We start from the raw sequence: 19,232 nt of genomic DNA on the forward strand, positions 1-19,232 counted from the left end.
TGTGTACATGTTTTTGACTTTTGCTGCCATGATGTCAGGTCTCTCTTGGAAATGAGAATTTTTATCTCAATAAGATTTTTTTTACCTGGATAAATAAAGGACTAATAATAAAAAGAATAAATAAAATATTATTGAGTTGCTGTTTTGTAATTGGCTAATTAGACATCTGTGTTAATGAGAAGTTGAATAAGTGTCCCCAATAAAGTGGACAGTAAGTGTATATCCCCCTCTTAACTCTTTGCTTAGTTCTACAGCCCCGTTCTGTCCTCCTTGGCTCCTCACAGGTCTGGTTCCATTCAGTATCACTGATGTAGAAGACTCAGAAAAAGGTGTAAAAATGAAACACATATTTAGTAATAAGGATAAGATAGAACTTTATTAATCCCTCGGGTGGGTTCCTCTGGGAAATTCGATTTCCAAAAAAGCACAGCACAGATAAATAGGTCGATGGGAAAACAACAACAAAACACACACTCGGCATGGTGCTATTATTATTATTATCATGTTTTAATAATAATGGAGTGCATTTATGTAGCGCTTTTCTAGGCACCCAAAGCGCTTTCCAATGCCACTATTCATTCACTCTCACATTCACACACTGGTGGAGGCAGCTACAGTTGTAGCCACAGCTGCCCTGGGGGAAGACTGACAGAAGCGAGGCTGCCATATCGTGCCATCGGCCCCTCTGGCTATCACCAGTAGGGTAAGGTGTCTTGCCCAAGGACACAACGACCAGGACAGAGAGAGCAGCCTGAACCAGCAACCTTCCAGTTACAGATGAGCTTCCAAATCCCCTGAGCCACAGTCACCCCAAGATGGATGCAGCTATTGTTTCACAGCCACATACGTCTGAAGATCATTCAGATGTCTTTTCCCTATTACCCTAATGCTTTGCTTTCTTTTAATGTGTAGACCTTTTTTGAAATAAATAGTAAAGCAAATCTTAAATAAATATTTATCAGAAATGTAATTTTAATTTGCTTCTAAATACTTTACTACAGTATGAGACGGAGTGTTGTAAAGCTACCAAGACTAAACCTACGCTTTGACACCTCCCTGCTTGGCTGCGTATGCAGCGACTGGAGGCGGGGACCGCGGGTGAAAGTTCACCGGCATGGCGCTCACGTATCAGGTGAACGCTGTGGGAAAGCTGGATACCACGAGCAGTTTGAATCCAAAACAAAACATCAGCATGACCAGTGAGAAAGTTTCAGTCCTGTGCGGAGAGGAGGACGAAGCTCTGGAATATGACGACGACGAGTACGACCTGGAGGCGTTCTCTGATGCCGACCTGAGCTGTGAGGACAGAGGTATGGGATTTTTGCAACTTCACTGCTTTGGAAGGTCACACACTCGGAAAACGGGCTGTTTTCTCTACAATCGTGGGCGTAACTAGCGAAGTTGTGTACAGCATGATAATGTCAACTGTGCACACCTACAGAAGTGCCAGGGGTACTGGCATTTATCGACAGCGCTTCACTTGTTCCACATGTTGTCATGTTAGATTAAATACAATTAAATAGATGAAATGAATTTGTAATAACACCCCATGAAGACAAAGTTTCAAAATTCTTGCAAATTAACAAATTATATGGAGAAATCTAAAAAAACCGATTGCAAATGATTAAAAAAACAATATAAGAACAATATAACAATATAAGGTGTACAAAAATATTCACAACTTTTGCTCAAGTAGAACTACTTTTGCAGCCAAGTAGGAGTAGAAAGACTTTACAAAGAAACAAAGGAAAAACAAGAAACCTTCAATTTAAAGATAATTCTAAATTAAATAGAAACAGCTCTGCACTAGCCTAAACCACGTTAATGAGGGCTCCTAACAATAGGCTACTATGGTCCACTCTCCATCATGACCTGGCACACTAGTCCCTGACTAAATATTCAGTGGCTCCTCCCACTCCTTGAAATGGCTATTAAATACCAATTAGCAATTAAAAAAGTAATAACAATGATCAATGTGTCATTCAAATATACAATACAACACAATGCAATACAGTTTTATTTGTATAGCACATTTATAAACCAAAGGTATTTCAAAGTGCTTCACAATAATACACAAGATCAAAATAAATCAATTAACAAAATACAGATCAGGTACTAGCACAGACAGAAGGGAGGCACTAATAGACAAGAAGAGTGAGGTAAAAAAAAAAAAATAGGTATCAGACCTCAGTTCAGAAGGAAGGTCAGTTCATAGATACAGAATATCAACTAAGAAGTTAAAAGAACCAGTAGTGAAATTAATTCGTTTAGATGCGATAAGGGCACTAACTGGTCAGGAAGGCCAGGTTAAATAAGTAAGCTTTCAGTTGTGATTTGAAGGATTGGATAGAGTCTGAGGCACGAATAGAAGCGGGGAGCCTATTCCAAGGATTAGGTGCAGCTGAAGCAAAGGCACGATGGCACTAGTAATTGACCCGATGATCTTAGCGCTCGGCAACATACAGATAAGGAGATCAGTGAGATAACTGGGCGCAATGTTATTCAGAATTTTAAAAGTGAGTAACAAAATTTTAAACTCAATACGATATTTGATAAAAAGTTACATGAACCAGTGTAAATCAACAAGAGCTGGAGTAATAGAATCAAATTTTCCAGCACCAGTAAGAAGGCGAGCCGCAGCATTCTGAACAAGCTGTAGCCTATGAAGAGGAATGGATTAGAGACCAACGTAAAGAGAATTACAATAGTCTAACCTGGAGTTCACAAAAGCGTGGAAGTTTTTCAAGGTCGCTGCGTGGTATATAACACTTAGCTTTAGAAATCTGGCGCAATTGAAAGAAGCCAGATTTAATGTAAATATAATATAATAATAAGTTAACAGTGGGACTATTGACAATAATTCTCTAAATGTTTAAAATCAACAGATTCGTTAACCTCCATCCCTCCTTCATAATAGATTTGGCAAATTCCCTCCCAGGAACTTTACGATAAAAGGAGTCCAAAAAGACCCAGACTGGATTAGCAGTTCCTGTTTCATGACTCTGTACATTGTACATCGTTCCCTCAACTGTAAATAATCTCTCAGTTCCTGCTGCTGCAAAACATCTCCACAGCATAATGTTGTCACCACCATGCTTCACTGGAGGGATGGTATTGGCTGGTGATGAGCAGTGGCTGGTTTCCTCTAGACGTCGTGCGTCTTTGCCTTTTGGCAAACTCCAGGGTGTAAGATGGTAAAATGTGAAACCAGTGAAGTGCTGTGAATACTATATTGACATACTGGAAATATATTGAAGTGTCTAACGTCACCCATCTCTGGTGGAAAATGTACTGAGATGTGTTGTAATGTTAATTGAAGCAGTTCAATTTAAGTTGTAGATTCAAGCTGCTCTTCATATTTTTGGACACCAGATGGCACCGCAGAGGACTGTGTTGAGAAGCTTTGAGTAATGACACCTTTTTCAATACAAGTCTCAGTGTTTCAGAAAGCTTCATTTGGCCATCACTAATTAAGAGTACCGTGCGCACCAATCTTTAGAACTTGTCTAATTTAGAATTGCTCACCTAAAGGTTTCCCTTTGCTGTTTTATAGCTCCAGGCTTCAGTGATTCCGTGAATGGTGTGGTCAAACCTCGTATTTTGTTGATGGGCTTGAGAAGGAGTGGGAAGTCCTCCATCCAGAAAGTGGTTTTCCATAAAATGTCTCCCAGTGAGACTCTGTTCCTGGAGAGTACTAATAAGATCTGCAGAGAGGATGTCTCCAGCAGCTCCTTTGTCAGTTTCCAGATCTGGGACTTTCCTGGTCAGATTGACTTCTTTGACCCCACTTTTGACTACGAAATGATCTTCAGAGGCACTGGAGCATTAATCTTTGTCATTGATTCACAGGTCAGTTCACAAGGAAATACAGTGAAACAGTATATACTATATACTGTTGTCATGTTACCATAATAGCAAAATGTGATTAAAAGTTTTGGAAATGGAGCAGTAAAAATCCAAAGCTTAACAGATTCACATTTGGCTGATTCCCCCATCCAGGTCCTCTGTGCACTGTTACTTTTTCAGAACAGCTGCTATTAGGGCTGTGAGATATGACAACGTTAAACACAAGTCTATCGTTTCATATTTAACTCTGTTGTTTATTTTGAGCTATCATAGCAAACTGTTTACTGCAGTATTTTTTTCATTGCTTTAGATGACTGTTTGCAATAGTCACCTCGTCACCACAGAAAGACCAGCCAAAACGAATCAAGGAGCTTGTTTGTAAATGAGCAGCCACCAGAACAGAAAACTGTACTGTGCAAATTATGCAGCATACTGGTCCCCATACTGATGATCGGCTCTGCTCTGTGGTAAAATCAAATCTGACTGTACCACATCATTAAAGGCAAGAGAGAACTGAATGGCAGTGGAAGGATTAATAAGAGGGTAATGACATGCTTAGTATACTGCTTAACTTTAATGATGTTTTCAGAATTTGCATATCTGTCAAGTAGGGCTGTGTCATATTATTGTTTGTGGTGATACCATTATAAATGTTTATGTGATAAAGGGTAATTCCGGTTAATCAGAGATATATTATGATATGATATTCTAGACCCAAAATTCATATCTCGATATTTTTTAGCTGGATGGCGATATAAGATATATATCTCGATAATTTTTTTTTTAAGCCATAAAGTAAGAACAAAAAGAGAGTTCTTAGTCAAAGCTGTGTCCCAGATGTCACACAGGCACTTTTATTAACATACAGCACAGATGTACATGAAAAATTACTCAAAATTAAATTATGAGCATTCATTAAATAATAATGCTCCATAAATAAAAGAAAACAAGGTTGTTTTTGTGCTAAACAAAGAGCTCACAATTGTGCAGTCAAAATGTAAACTAAAAGACGCTGAGCGTAATAACAAAGACAGACAGATTTCACAGCTGCTCTGTTCCCAAGTTTTACTGTGTGACTGATAGCCTGGAGTTTGAAATCCGCTTCATAACCACGTCTCTTACAGGTGCCATTTATGGACTTTATACACACACAATACGGTAATATTACGTTGATGCACAGTACGTATCACTCCGCGAAGCTCCTCGGTAGCCGTAATGCGCCGACAATCTATCAAGCGGTGCAGCTCCGCAGCTTACCAAAGTCGTACTAAAACATTTTTTGACAGATTGCTGAGCGCCGTGTACCACATAAAATCGGTTCGCGGCCATCAAGCACAACCAGAATTCATACATAAGGCGCGCTATCAACTTTTGAGAGAATGAAAGGATTTTAGGGTTAGCGCTGTTAGCTCGTTAGCGCGGTTAGCTCGTTAGCATGTTTAGCTCGTTAGCACGTTGACGCCGTCCAGCCCCACGCATGGGGCGATGCGCAGTAACTCGTTAACGGAGATTTGCCGTGTCCGTCTTGTCGCTGCCTGCACGTGAAGCGATGGGGGAGGAGGGGGAGTTGTCTTCAGTGAAGGCGAGGCGGAGTAACGTTGCGTAGAGACAAAAGTGGACGAAAGAGAGGCAAACTTGCGGCTCCACAACTATAATTATAACGTAACATAGACTATATCGATATAAAGGATATTGTCACATCTTATATCTCGTATAAAAATATATCGATATGTTTTAAAAACTCGATATATCGCCCAGCTCTATGATATTCTACCTGGAAAGTAAGGTTCAGTGGAGTTTTATTTATACAGTGCCAAATCACAACAACATTTGCCTCAAGGTGTATCATAATCTAAGGTAACTCCTACAATAATACAAAGAAAACAGAAAACTTTCAGGGAACTTTTAGAACAGCAAATGCATGAACCAGTTTTTCAGCATAAATCTGAAACATATATTTCTAATTTTTGCTATATTACATAGATAAAGGAAAGGAGTCCTATATGTTTGTTTAATGTGTGCATGACTTGTCCTGACCAAAAATGCCTCCATGATTCCTCACAGACCACAGTGAGGCCATCCAGAGGAATTATATGGCGTGTGAGATTTAAAGTAATCTCAGTTTTGTCCAATTTTATAATTAGAAAATTATATGTCATTCAAACCTTCAGGTCTCTAAGACATGTCCATAATTTAGTTGATTTGTCATCTGTCTTCCTAAATAATTCTAAGTGGGAGACATCTACATTGCAATGAAAGTATATGTAGTATTTTCACACAACATTAACCAGTAGAAGCATATATAATGTAAAAAGTATTGGTCCCAACACGGAAACCTGTGAAACTGCATGGCTAACTTTTATATATGATGAAGACTTCTTATTTACATGATAAAATCCAAATCTCAGTTAGATGGGACTCAAACCTTTGCAGTGCAGTTCCTATAATACCAACACTGTGTGGTAATATACACATATTGCTAAATATATGCAATGTTTGGTTTTCTTCCTGAATACTATCGTTGTTTATATTTACTGCGAGAAGAAACGGTAAAAACGACGTTTTATAAGGAAAACGCTCGAAAGCACTCTCTGTCTGTGAGCAAAAACAAAACCAAAACAAACCCACCCACTATTGGTGGAAAAATGTACCATGTCGACCAATCAAAAAATGATATGGCAACATGGAATTTAGTTGTTTAGGAAGGGGGAAGTTTTAGGAGTGACGGCGGTGTCTTGAGATGTGACAGATTTGCGACGTTTAGCGCAAATCTTGTGTAGTTAATGTGTAGTCTAGTCAATAGTTTTGTTGTGTGTGTCAGAGCAATGAGGCGACTGCTGAATGTTACAGGTGTTACAGGAGTGATACATCTGAAGGAATGATCTTGGTGGGAGGTGATTTCAATTGTACTTTGAAAACAGCTGTCGCCAGACTCCCGGCACACAATGGCCCCAAATCCAAAAAATCTTGTAGTTTATTTATTTATTTATTTTTTTCATTTTTTATTTTTGGGTTTTACAGTTTACGATGCGGGTTACAGGCATTGATTAACACAATTTGCAATAGACCAAACAAAACAGAAACACTGAACAATCGGGAGTGACCAGTAGCCAGATTATTGATTTTAAGATTTGAGAATTAAATTCGGCTTATGTATATTGGTGTATTGGACCCACTTATCCCAGCACGACAAAAAACAACTTACTCTGTTATTCACATATGCCGTTAACTCCTCCATCCTATAAATCTCTAGTGTTATTTCCCACCACAATGATAAAGTTGGTACATCTTGTAATAACCATTTCTTTGTTATACATTTTTTACTTGCAACTAGCAAGGCACTTAGTAAACATTTATCTTTTTTAGACCATTCCTGTGGCGTACATCCAAAAAGAAATGTTTTCATTCCAAAAGGGAATGTACAGTTGAAAATTTCTTGTAGTGTTTCGTGAATGTCTTTCCAATAAGTCCTGATCAAAGAGCAGTCCCACATTATGTGAGCGTGGTGTGCTCGTTGGTGTCCACATTTTCTCCAACATACAGGGGGATTCCCGTCATAATGAGTCTTTTGACAAGGGGTGATAAAGAACCGTATCATAGTTTTCCATCCAAATTCCCTCCATCTTCGTGAGGAAGTGCATTTCCATTGTTGTTCCCATATTTGAGTCCATTCATCCTTTGTTATATACACTCCTCCCTCCTGTTCCCATAATATCTTCACATATTCATTTGAGTGAGAAAGCTTATTTGTAAGAAATGTATACAAAAAGGAAATATGTTTTTTATTTACGTTGCCACTATATGCCTTTTTAAGCATAGCTATCAAATCTACATTAGTGTTCGACGCCACTCTGATTGTTGTCTTAATATGTCTTATTTGCAAGTATCGATAAAAATCCTGCTTTTCCAGATTGTATTTTTGTTTCAATGTATCCAAACTAATTAAGTTCCCATCTTTAGTCAGACTATCGAATGCAGGTAATCCTTTAGCAGACCAACTTTTAAAACGTGAGTCCAATTTATTTGGGGCAAATCAGAGTCATATGCATACTATTTAAATAAAGCCAAGTCCTGTTCCAATTTAAATTCCCTCATAACATTTCTCCATACATTAAGTGTACATTTCACCCAAGGGTTGTAGACCTTGTCTATATATTTTTTAATGTTTAAGTCCATCAGGACAGCTTGTATTGGAAAAGAAAAGATGCTCTCCTCAATATTTTTCCATTGTTCTTTATAGCTTATATCACACCAGTTAATCACAGTCTTCAACTGAGCAGCCCGAAAATAATTTTTTAGCCCCCATCCTCCTGTCTTTTTTTGTAATTGTAAAGTTTTAAAACAAACCCTTGGTCTCTTCCCTCCCCGTATAAATCGTGATATAATTTTGTCCCATTCGTTAAATTGGCTTTGATCAATTTGTATTGGTAGTGTTTGGAATAAATACAGTAATCTTGGCAGAATATTCATTTTGATGGATTCAATTCGTGATCGTATAAAGTTAGAAAGGGAATCATGTTCCATCGTTTGATATCATCCACTATTCTCTTCTGCAGGGAACCAAAATTCTCCTCAAATAATTTAGTTAGGTCTTTAGGTATGACAACTCCAAATATTTCAATGATTTTGCTTGCCATCTCATTGGATATTGAGCAACCAAGTGAGCTGGGGGGCTAAAGTTATAGTTAAGTATTTGAGTTTTGGACATATTAATTTTATACCCAGAAAGTTTCCCAAATTTTTGGCATAGATTCATCAGTTCAGGTAGGGAGTTATGTGTTATGTGTGTTAATATCTCATCTGCATAGCAAGCAAGCTTATGTTCCTGTTCTCTAATGTTTATTCCCTTGATGTCTTTGTTTTGTCTGATTGATTGTGCCAGAGGTTCTAAGTATAATGCGAATAAAAGTAGAGACCAAGCGCAGCCTTGTTTATTTCCTCTTTGCAGAGCGAAGCTATTTGAGAGATAACCATTAACTTTAATTCTTGCAGTAGGGTTAGTATATAATGCCTTCACCGTATCAATAATTCTATTATGTAAGCCAAATTTGTTCAAGACTTTGTAAAGAAAGTCCCAATTTACAGAGTCAAAAGTTTTTTCTGCATCGATACTCATAAGCATGTCTTTACTTTTAGATGTTTGTATCTGATTTATTACATGAAGAGTTCTGCGTATATTGTCCTGTGTCTGCTGATTTCTTATGAACCCCGTTTGGTCATTACTAATTAGGTTGGGTAAAGATTCTTCCATTCGTCTGGCAATTATAGAGGTAAACAGTCTGTAATCTATGTTGAGGACAGAGATGGGTGTATATTATTGCTAATATATATTGTAATATATCTATATCACTAAAGCACTTCTGGATGGATGCAAACTGCATTTCGTTGCCCTGTACCTGTGCATGTGCAATGACAATAAAGTTGAATTCTATTCTATTCTATTCTATTCTATTCTATATGAGCCACACTCAATTTTGTCTTTACCTTCTTTTGGGATAGCCGAGATGATAGCCTCATTCCAACTCGGTGGGATTTGCGCTTTTTTTAACACCCAGTTGAAAGTAGAGAGTAATATAGGGATCAATTTCTGTTTAAATTCCCTGGTACCACTCTGCGGTATAACCATCGGAGCCCGGTGACTTGTTTGTTTTTAATCTATTGATGGCTTTCATGAGTTCAGTTTCTGTCACTTCTGCAATCATTATTTTATTTTGTTCCTCATTCAAACTTGGTAGGTATAAAGAATTCAGAAAATTGTCAATTTCGTACTCGGCTCCACCTGGAACCTTAGCGTATAATGTTTTATAAAATGATTCAAAGGCTTCCTGTATCTTATGTAGATTAGTCATCATGTTGCCAGTCTCTGGGTGTTTAATTTTAGTTATAGTATTCTCTGCAATTTTCTTTTTAAGTTTCCATGCTAAGAATTTTCATTGATTTTGATACACATTCATAATATTTCTGTTTCAAATATAGTAATTTTCTCTTTATCGCTTGTGTATTCAGCTTATTTATTTCATTTCTGATCATTGTTAGTTGTTTTAGAGTGCTGGTTGAAGGCATTTGTTTATGCTCACTTTCTAATTGTTTTTGAGTCCTTTGTAATTCTGCCATTTTTTTCTCTCGAGCTTTTTTCTAAAAAGAGGCAAATGCTATGATCTTCCCTCTTATGACAGCTTTTAATGCATCCCCATAGTATTGGAGGTGACACTTCTCCATTATCATTTATTTCAAGGTAATCTTTGAGTTCTTTCATTACTTCTTTCTTAAATTTTACATCTTTAAGCAAAGATGAGTTCAATGTCCATGTTGATGTTTTGGGGTATACGTTTAAATCAATTGTCAGATACTGTGGTGCATGGTCACTTATGTCTATTGTACCCATCTCACATGATTGGATTTTATCCCTATCTTTTCCAAACATCATGAAATAATCTATCCTTGTATAAAGGGAATGTGGAGCTGAGTAATGAGAATAATCTCTCCTTGTAGGGAAACGATTTCTCCATACGTCAATTAAATCTACCTCTTCAAAAAGTGCAGAGACTCTTTTATACAGAGTACTTGATTCCAGCATTCTTCTATTAGAGCTATCTAAATCCGGCCGCAGGCGAATATTCAGATCGCCGCCACAAATCAAGGGGCCTTGGGTTTCTGTCACCATTATATTAATAATTTTTTTAAAGAAACTCAGGTAACTTCCTGGTGGTGCATAAACATTCATTAATGTAACCAGATTACCATCAACCGTTCCCCGAGCCAGTATAAACCTCCCTTCCTTATCCTTAATTTCAGACAACTTTTCAAAATTTAGATCCCTAGAGATTAGGATCATCACACCTCGCCTGCGGCCAGATTTGTATGATGAGGAGAACATGTTTGTAAAGCCCATTCTCTTGAATTTTTCATGTTCTTTATTAGTCAAGTGGGTTTCTTGGAAATATACGATTTGTGCTCGATCTTTCTTCATTTTAGTTAGAATCCTGCTTCGCTTAATAGGATTTGTAAGCCCATTTACATTAAAAGAAATAACCTTAACCTCCTAAGACCCGAACTCTTTCATGGCATGCATTTTTTTACCTGATTTTTGTTTCTGAGAGAAATTAGATCCACATATGAGGATATTAGCTTTAAATTTAGAATAGAACAGATGCAGTATAATGTCCTCATAAGTGAATATCACGCCCTTGTAGAACTGGGCAATATGAGATTTTTTCATATCACGATATGTTTTTTTCATTTCAGGCGATAACGATATCTATCACGATATAAGCCAAATAACTATATTTGTAAGATTTAAATGTGCCGTTGCTCACAAGTAAAATGTGAAATAATCAGCAGCTTGTTTTGATTTAAATATTTATTTCCCATAATAAGTTCAACAGGGTAGATGTACTTAAGGAACATGAGACTTTTTCAGATAAATAAAGGCAAATATTGCAAACTACACAAAAGGCAGCCGCTAAAGCGTTTAAGTTTCAAAATAGAACAAACGAAACAGACTACTAAATTGTCAATTCCACTTAGAAACAAAATATTAATTCTAAAAATAAATCTTAGTTTGTTTTACAGAAGAACAGACAAAACTGACTAACTTTTGTCAATATCAAATAAACTGAGAACTAAAAGGAAATTCTCAATCTCTCCTTGTTGTATAGCTTAGCTTTTCAAACAGTTTTAACAGTTACTTTAGTCTGACAAAAGCCGAATGACGAATTAGCGCTTCCAGTCAGAGACTGAGGCTACGTCCACACGTACACGGGTATTTTTGAAAACGGAGATTTTCCGTTTTCATTTTAAAAAATAATCCCGTCCACACATAAAGGCAGAAATGAAGGAAAACGCTGCTATGAACATGCCAAAGCAGCAGGTGGTGCTAGATTCCTAACCGTGCAGAAATGTTGGCCAATCAGAAGTCTAGAAGCCTCGGTGGGAAAAAGTAAACAAAGCTGGGGCATAGAAGCAGAACCAAGTCGTATGTGTGGACGGACAGTAACTGTGTGTATATGTAAGCATTTAAACACTGCAGAGAGTAGAATTAACAGTAACAGTATTGTAGAAATTCATTTCACCGAAACAATAACGTGGCGCACAGTGTGAGGCATGCACCAGTTTATTGTATTTCCAGACTTGCTTTCGGCACAATTTACAGTGCACGCTACTCTGTTTTTTGTCAGACTTGAAATAGCCGAAATACCTTCACACTACGGAACTTCTATGGCTCTTCCGTTCGACAATCTCTCCGGCATTGGAACCATCATCTGTTTTCTCTTCGGTCACGCTCGGTTGATTTTTCTAGTCGGCACACTCATTTCCTCCATTGTGCGCTGGCTCCATTACCTGCTGGCTGCTTCCCAAACAAACACACGTGCAGCTTGGCACTTGTGCTGTACGTAACAAGGCACGCGACGTGACGCTGCGGCTGTGATTGGTTCGGCTCTGCGCTACTTAATTTGGATTGGCTGACCTTTTTTCTTTTTTTTTTTTTTTAAGAGGACAAGTGTGGCGAGGTCTATCGCGATAGCTTAATTTCTCTATCGAGTAAAAGTTATATCGCGATACATATCGTTATCGTTCTATCGCCCAGCTCTATGCCCTTGTACAGCAAAATTTTGTATTTTTTGTCTAGACATCCCAAAATGTGATGTCCACATACAGTGGGGCAAAAAAGTATTTAGTCAGCCACCGATTGTGCAAGTTCCCCCACCTAAAAGGATGACAGAGGTCAGTAATTTGCACCAGAGGTACACTTCAACTGTGAGAGACAGAATGTGAAAAAAAAAATCCATGAATCCACATGGTAGGATTTGTAAAGAATTTATTCGTAAATCAGGGTGGAAAATAAGTATTTGGTCAATAACAAAAATACAACTCAATACTTTGTAACATAACCTTTGTTGGCAATAACAGAGGTCAAACGTTTACTATAGGTCTTTACCAGGTTTGCACACACAGTAGCTGGTATTTTGGCCCATTCCTCCATGCAGATCTTCTCGAGAGCAGTGATGTTTTGGGGCTGTCGCCGAGCAACACGGACTTTCAACTCCCGCCACAGATTTTCTATGGGGTTGAGGTCTGGAGACTGGCTAGGCCACTCTAGGACTTTCAAATGCTTCTTACGGAGCCACTCCTTTGTTGCCCGGGCGGTGTGTTTTGGATCATTGTCATGTTGGAAGACCCAGCCTCGTTTCATCTTCAAAGTTCTCACTGATGGAAGGAGGTTTTGGCTCAAAATCTCACGATACATGGCCCCATTCATTCTGTCCTTAACACGGATCAGTCGTCCTGTCCCCTTGGCAGAAAAACAGCCCCATAGCATGATGTTTCCACCTTCACAGTAGGTATGGTGTTCTTGGGATGCAACTCAGTATTCGTCTTCCTCCAAACACGACGAGTTGAGTTTATACCAAAAAGTTCTACTTTGGTTTCATCTGACCACATGACATTCTCCCAATCCTCTGCTTTATCATCCATGTGCTCTCTGGCAAACTTCAGACGGGCCTGGACATGCACTGGCTTCAGCAGCGGAACACGTCTGGCACTGCGGGATTTGATTCCCTGCCGTTGTAGTGTGTTACTGATGGTGACCTTTGTTACTTTGGTCCCAGCTCTCTGCAGGTCATTCACCAGGTCCCCCCGTGTGGTTCTGGGATCTTTGCTCACCGTTCTCATGATCATTTTGACCCCACGGGATGAGATCTTGCGTGGAGCCCCAGATCGAGGGAGATTATCAGTGGTCTTGTATGTCTTCCATTTTCTGATGATTGCTCCCACAGTTGATTTTTTTCACACCAAGCTGCTTGCCTATTGTAGATTCACTCTTCCCAGTCTGGTGCAGGTCTACAATACTTTTCCTGGTGTCCTTCGAAAGCTTGGCCATGGCGGAGTTTGGAGTCTGACTGTTTGAGGCTGTGGACAGGTGTCTTTCATACAGATGATGAGTTCAAACAGGTGCCATTCATACAGGTAACGAGTGGGGGACAGAAAAGCTTCTTACAGAAGACGTTACAGGTCTGTGAGAGCCAGAGATTTTCCATGTTTGAGGTGACCAAATACTTATTTTCCACCCTAATTTACGAATAAATTCTTTACAAATCCTACCATGTGAATTCATGGATTTTTTTTTCACATTCTGTCTCTCACAGTTGAAGTGTACCTCTGGTGCAAATTACTGACCTCTGTCATCATTTTAAGTGGGGGAACTTGCACAATTGGTGGCTGACTAAATACTTTTTTGCCCCACTGTATGTGGACGCCAGGTCCTAGGAGGTTAATCCCTTTGGCAAGGCAAGGCAAGTTTATTTGTATAGCACAATTCAACAACAAGGTGATTCAAAGTGCTTTACAGAGACATTAGAAACAAGAACAAATAAAAAGCATGATTTAAAATTGAATAAAACAAGCAAATAAACTAACTAACTAATTAACAAACAAACAAACAAACAAACAAACAACAGTATATAAAATCAAAACAGATAAAATCAGAACAGTAGATAAAATCAGTAGTTAAATGTAAGTTTTGAAATTTAAGCTTAAAGTGTGGATTTGGTGCTTTATTCAAATGCAGCTGAGAACAGGTGAGTCTTCAACCTGGATTTAAATAAACTGAGTGTTTCAGCTGATCTGAGGCTTTCTGGGAGTTTGTTCCAGATATAAGGAGCATAAAAGCTGAATGCAGCTTCTCCGTGTCTGGTTCTGACTCTGGGAACTGATAAAAGACCGGATCCAGATGACCTGAGGGATCTGGATGGTTCATACTGGGTCAGGAGGTCATTGATGTATTTTGGTCCTAAACCATTCAGAGCTTTATAGGCCAGCATCAGAACTTTAAAGTCTATCCTCTGACGGACAGGCAGCCAGTGTAAGGACCTCAGAGCTGGACTGATGTGGTCCACTTTTTTGGTCTTAGTGAGGACTCGAGCAGCAGAGTTCTGAATGAGCTGTAGTTGTCTGACTGATTTTTTAGGTAGACCTGTAAAGATGCTGTTACAGTAATCAAGCCTACTAAAGATGAATGCATGGACTAGTTTTTCCAGGTCCTGTTGAGACATCAGATCTTTTATCCTTGATATATTCTTGAGGTGATAGTAAGCTGACTTTGTTATTGTCTTAATGTGTTTTTCTAAGTTTAGGTCTGCATCCATCACTACACCCAAATTTCTCGCCTGGTTTGTGGTTTTTAGATGTATAGATTGAAGTTCTCTGGTGACCTGTAATCGTTTTTCTTTGGCGCCAAAGACTATTACCTCAGTTTTGTTTTTGTTTAGCTGGAGAAAATTGTGGCACAACCAGTCATTGATTCCCTCAATGCATTTACCAAGAGCCTGTACAGGGCCTCGGTCTCCTGGTGACATTGTGATATATATTTGTGTGTCATCTGCATAGCTGTGATAGTTTATTTTGTTGTTGTTTATAATCTGTGCCAGTGGGAGCATGTAGATGTTAAACAGAAGGGGTCCCAAGATGGAACCTTGGGGAACTCCACATGTGATACTTGTCTGCTCAGATGTGAAGTTACCTATTGATACAAAGTATTTCCTGTTTTCTACGTATGTTTTGAACCAGTTTAGTACAGTTCCTGAAAGACCTGTCCAGTTCTCCAGTCGTTTGAGTAATATGTTGTGGTCAACTGTATCAAATGCTGCACTGAGATCCAGTAAAACTAGGACTGACATTTTTCCACTGTCTGTATTCAGACATATGTCATTAAACACTTTGGTCAGAGCGGTTTCAGTGCTGTGGTTCTGTCTAAAACCTGACTGGAAGGCATCGTAGCAATTATTCTGTTTTAAGAAGTAACTGAGCTGTTGAGAAACTGCTTTTTCAATGATCTTACTTAAAAACGGGAGATTTGAGATCGGCCTGTAGTTGTTCATTTGTGTCTTGTCAAGATTGTCCTTTTTCAGTATAGGTTTGATTACAGCAGTTTTTAGTGATTCTGGAAACACACCTGATAATAAAGAAAAGTTGACGATCTGTAACAGGTCTGACTCTAAACTCTTTGAGACCTTTTTGAAAAAACTTGTTGGCAGGACATCTAAACAGCAGGAGGAGGAGTTCAGTTGACCTAAGATGTCCTCCAGGTCTTTGCTGTTAATAGGTTGAAACTGTTTCATGGTGTTTAAACAGTTTTTTGGTGGACACAGTACATATCCTGGATCTGCTGTTGATGTACCAATTGCTTGTCTAATTTTTTGGATTTTTTCAGTGAAGAATTTGGCAAAGTCATTGCAGGCCATGGTCGAATGAAGTTCAGCTGCCACTGACACAGGAGGGTTTGTTAGCCTGTCAACTGTAGAAAATAAGACCCGAGCATTATGGCTGTTTTTAGTGATGATGTCAGAGAAGTAGGACCTCCTTGCATCCCTCAGTTGTAAATTATAATTGTGAAGTTTCTCTTTATAAATGTCATAATGAACCTGGAGGTTTGTTTTTCTCCATCTGCGCTCAGCTTTCCTACACTCTCTTTTTTCATTTTTCACCAGTGTGGAGTTTCTCCATGGAGACTTTTTCCTTCCAGAGATAACCTTCACCTTAATGGGAGCAATAGTGTCCATTACATTTAACATGTTAGCATTGAAGCTATTGACGAGCTCATTGACTGACCCTCTGGGCAGGTCAGGTGTTAATGGGAAGACCTGGTTAAAAATTGCACTACTGTGTTCAGTTATACACCGTTTTGTGATCACTGTTGTTGGGGCGATCGTGGCTCAAGAGTTGGGAGTTCGCCTTGTAATCGGAAGGTTGCCGGTTCGAGCCCCGGCTTGGACAGTCTTGGTCGTTGTGTCCTTGGGCAAGACACTTCACCCGTTGCCTACTGGTGGTGGTCAGAGGGCCCGGTGGCGCCAGTGTCCGGCAGCCTCGCCTCTGTCAGTGCGCCCCAGGGTGGCTGTGGCTACATTGTAGCTTGCCATCACCAGTGTGTGAATGTGTGTGTGAATGGGTGGATGACAGGTTGTGTAAAGCGCTTTGGGGTCCTTAGGGACTAGAAAAGCGCTATACAAATACAGGCCATTTACCATTTATATATTTGTGTGGGCTGAGATTTTACTTTCAAAGAAAACACAGTAATGATCAGACAGGCCCACATCAGACACAGTAACCTTTGAAATGCTCAGGCCTTTGGAGATCAGTAGGTCAAGAGTGTGTCCTCTATTATGTGTGGCCTCTGTTACATGCTGAGTCAGCCCAAAGTTGCCCAGAGTGTTACTCAGGTCTTTAGTCCCTTTGTCCTGAGGGTTGTCCACATGAATGTTAAAATCCCCAGCAATAATTACACAGTCAAAATCAACACAGATCACAGACAGCAGTTCACTGAGGTCATTAAAAAAGTCTGTGCAGTATTTGGGAGGCCTGTAAACATTAAGAAACACAACTTTGGATGGGGCCTTCAGCTGTAAAGCCACATATTCAAAAGACTGAAAACTTCCAGGAGATAGCTGCTTACATTGAAATGATTCATTAAATAAGACAGCAACCCCTCCTCCTCTCCTGCTCGCCCTGACCTCACTGATAAAACTGTAGTTAGGAGGGGTCGTCTCGATGAGAACAGCTCCACTGTTACTTTGGTCCAACCAAGTTTCAGTTAAAAACATAAAATCAAGGCTGTGCTCAGTGATTAAATCATTAATTAAAAATGTTTTCCCAGCTAGAGATCTAATGTTTAATAAAGCCAACTTAAGTGTTTTAGAGGTATTACTTGTCCCCTCGTGTTTGGGAGCAGTCTGTGGCACACAAGGTATGTTTACTATGTTTAAAGATCTTTTAGAGTGCAGCTCTCTGTGTTTTGACCAGGCCACATGTCTCCTGTCACCTAAAAGTACAGAAATTTTAAAACCTTCTAGTAAACAGGGTCCCAGCTTCTCCTGGGAAAAGTCATCACTGCCATAATCCTCACAGCCCGGACCCTTCACACATCACGCATCAGACTGCGGAGACAGGGCATGAAGAGGAACTAAGGGGGGCGAGGCTGGGCAATGTGACTTCGATTGCTCTGTTGAGGGTGTGTTAGGGGTTCCGAAAGAGACTCAGGCGCAGGCCAGGGTTTTCCTTTAAGCGAAGGACAGTGCGTTTATTTACAGTGAACACATACACCAAGTGGCTATATACAACGTGCAGGGGAAACGGGTCCGGGTCGCCAGGGTCCGTGGGAAACAGGGTTGGGAGAAGGGTGTTCCACACTTTCTGTACAAAACGTTCCCCCTTCAATCACTCCTCTCCGCATCGGGTTCCAAAAACGATCTACACACAAAACGTCGGGTTAGCAGGATAATAATAAGAAATTCTCAAGGTGAAGGTTAGCCGAAACACAAGTCTAACTGACACTGATAGCGCAACGATCCAGCGAAGACTAGTGCAGACTCGCCATCTAAGTAGTGCAGTAATCAGCTGGGATCAGCGGCCGGTGTGGTGATGAGCAGGTGTGTGGGCCAGCAGCGGGAGCCCGCAGTGAGCATCGCCGTGGCGAGAGAGAGAGAGAGTGTGAGAGAGAGGGCGAGAGAGCAAACAAACCACAAACATATTGCCCAATAGAGGATTGACCAGCGGGGCACAGGGACCATGACAGTACCCCCCCCTCAACGGGAGCCCCCCGGCGACCCACCAGGCTTACCAGGATGAGACAGATGGAAGGCCCGCAGCATACGCTTGTCCAGGACAGCGGCCCGCGGAACCCAGGACCGCTCCTCAATGCCATAGCCCTCCCAGTCCACAAGGTACTGGAAGCCACGCCCGCGGCGGCGAGAGTCCATAATCCGCGTGATGGAATAGGCGGGCAAGCCGTCCACAAGCCGGGCGGGCGGAGGGGGCCCGGAAGGAGGGCACAGAGGGCTATTCCGGACAGGTTTGATTTGGGAGACGTGGAACACATTGTGAATCCTCATGTTGCGCGGCAGCCGGAGTTTCACAGAGACGGGGTTGATCAGCGCCGAAACCTCAAAAGGACCAATGAAGTTTGGGTTGAGCTTCTTGGACTCAGTCCTGAGAGGAACAAAGCGTGTGGACAGCCATACCTTTTGTCCCACGCTGTATGCTGGAGCTGGTGTGCGGCGGCGATCTGCGGTCTGTTTGGTTCGGTCCTTTGTGCGCAGCAACGCCGTCCGTGCGGCCCGCCAAGCTCGTCGGCACCTACGTAGATGGGCCTGGACAGATGGTACAGAATACTCACCCTCGACAGAGGGGAAGAGAGGTGGCTGGAAACCCAGTGAGACCTCGAAGGGAGACAGACCAGTGGCGGAGGAAGTCAGACTGTTATGGGCGTACTCAATCCAGGGTAGTTCATCACTCCAGATGGACTGGTTGGAGGACGCTGTGCACCGCAACATTGCCTCGAGCTCTTGGTTAGCTCGCTCACACTGACCGTTGCTTTGGGGATGGTAACCGGAGGT

General features: G+C 40.5%; 1 protein-coding gene across 1 annotated transcript in view; it reads left to right on the plus strand.

The window, feature by feature from the left end:
- Positions 1-1,114: 1,114 nt before the first annotated feature.
- Positions 1,115-19,232, plus strand: part of rragd (ras-related GTP binding D) — an 88,369-nt gene continuing 70,251 nt past the window's right edge. Inside the window, exons 1-2 of the mRNA XM_085342525.1 lie at positions 1,115-1,310; positions 3,554-3,849. Coding sequence (XP_085198651.1) covers positions 1,115-1,310; positions 3,554-3,849 — 492 coding nt within the window. The remainder of the gene's footprint in view (positions 1,311-3,553; positions 3,850-19,232) is intronic.

Source organism: Diplotaxodon limnothrissa, linkage group LG19 (genome assembly GCF_057381915.1).
Source record: "Diplotaxodon limnothrissa isolate DT_005_m linkage group LG19, D_limnothrissa_male_GT1.1, whole genome shotgun sequence".
Lineage (NCBI taxonomy): Eukaryota > Metazoa > Chordata > Actinopteri > Cichliformes > Cichlidae > Diplotaxodon > Diplotaxodon limnothrissa.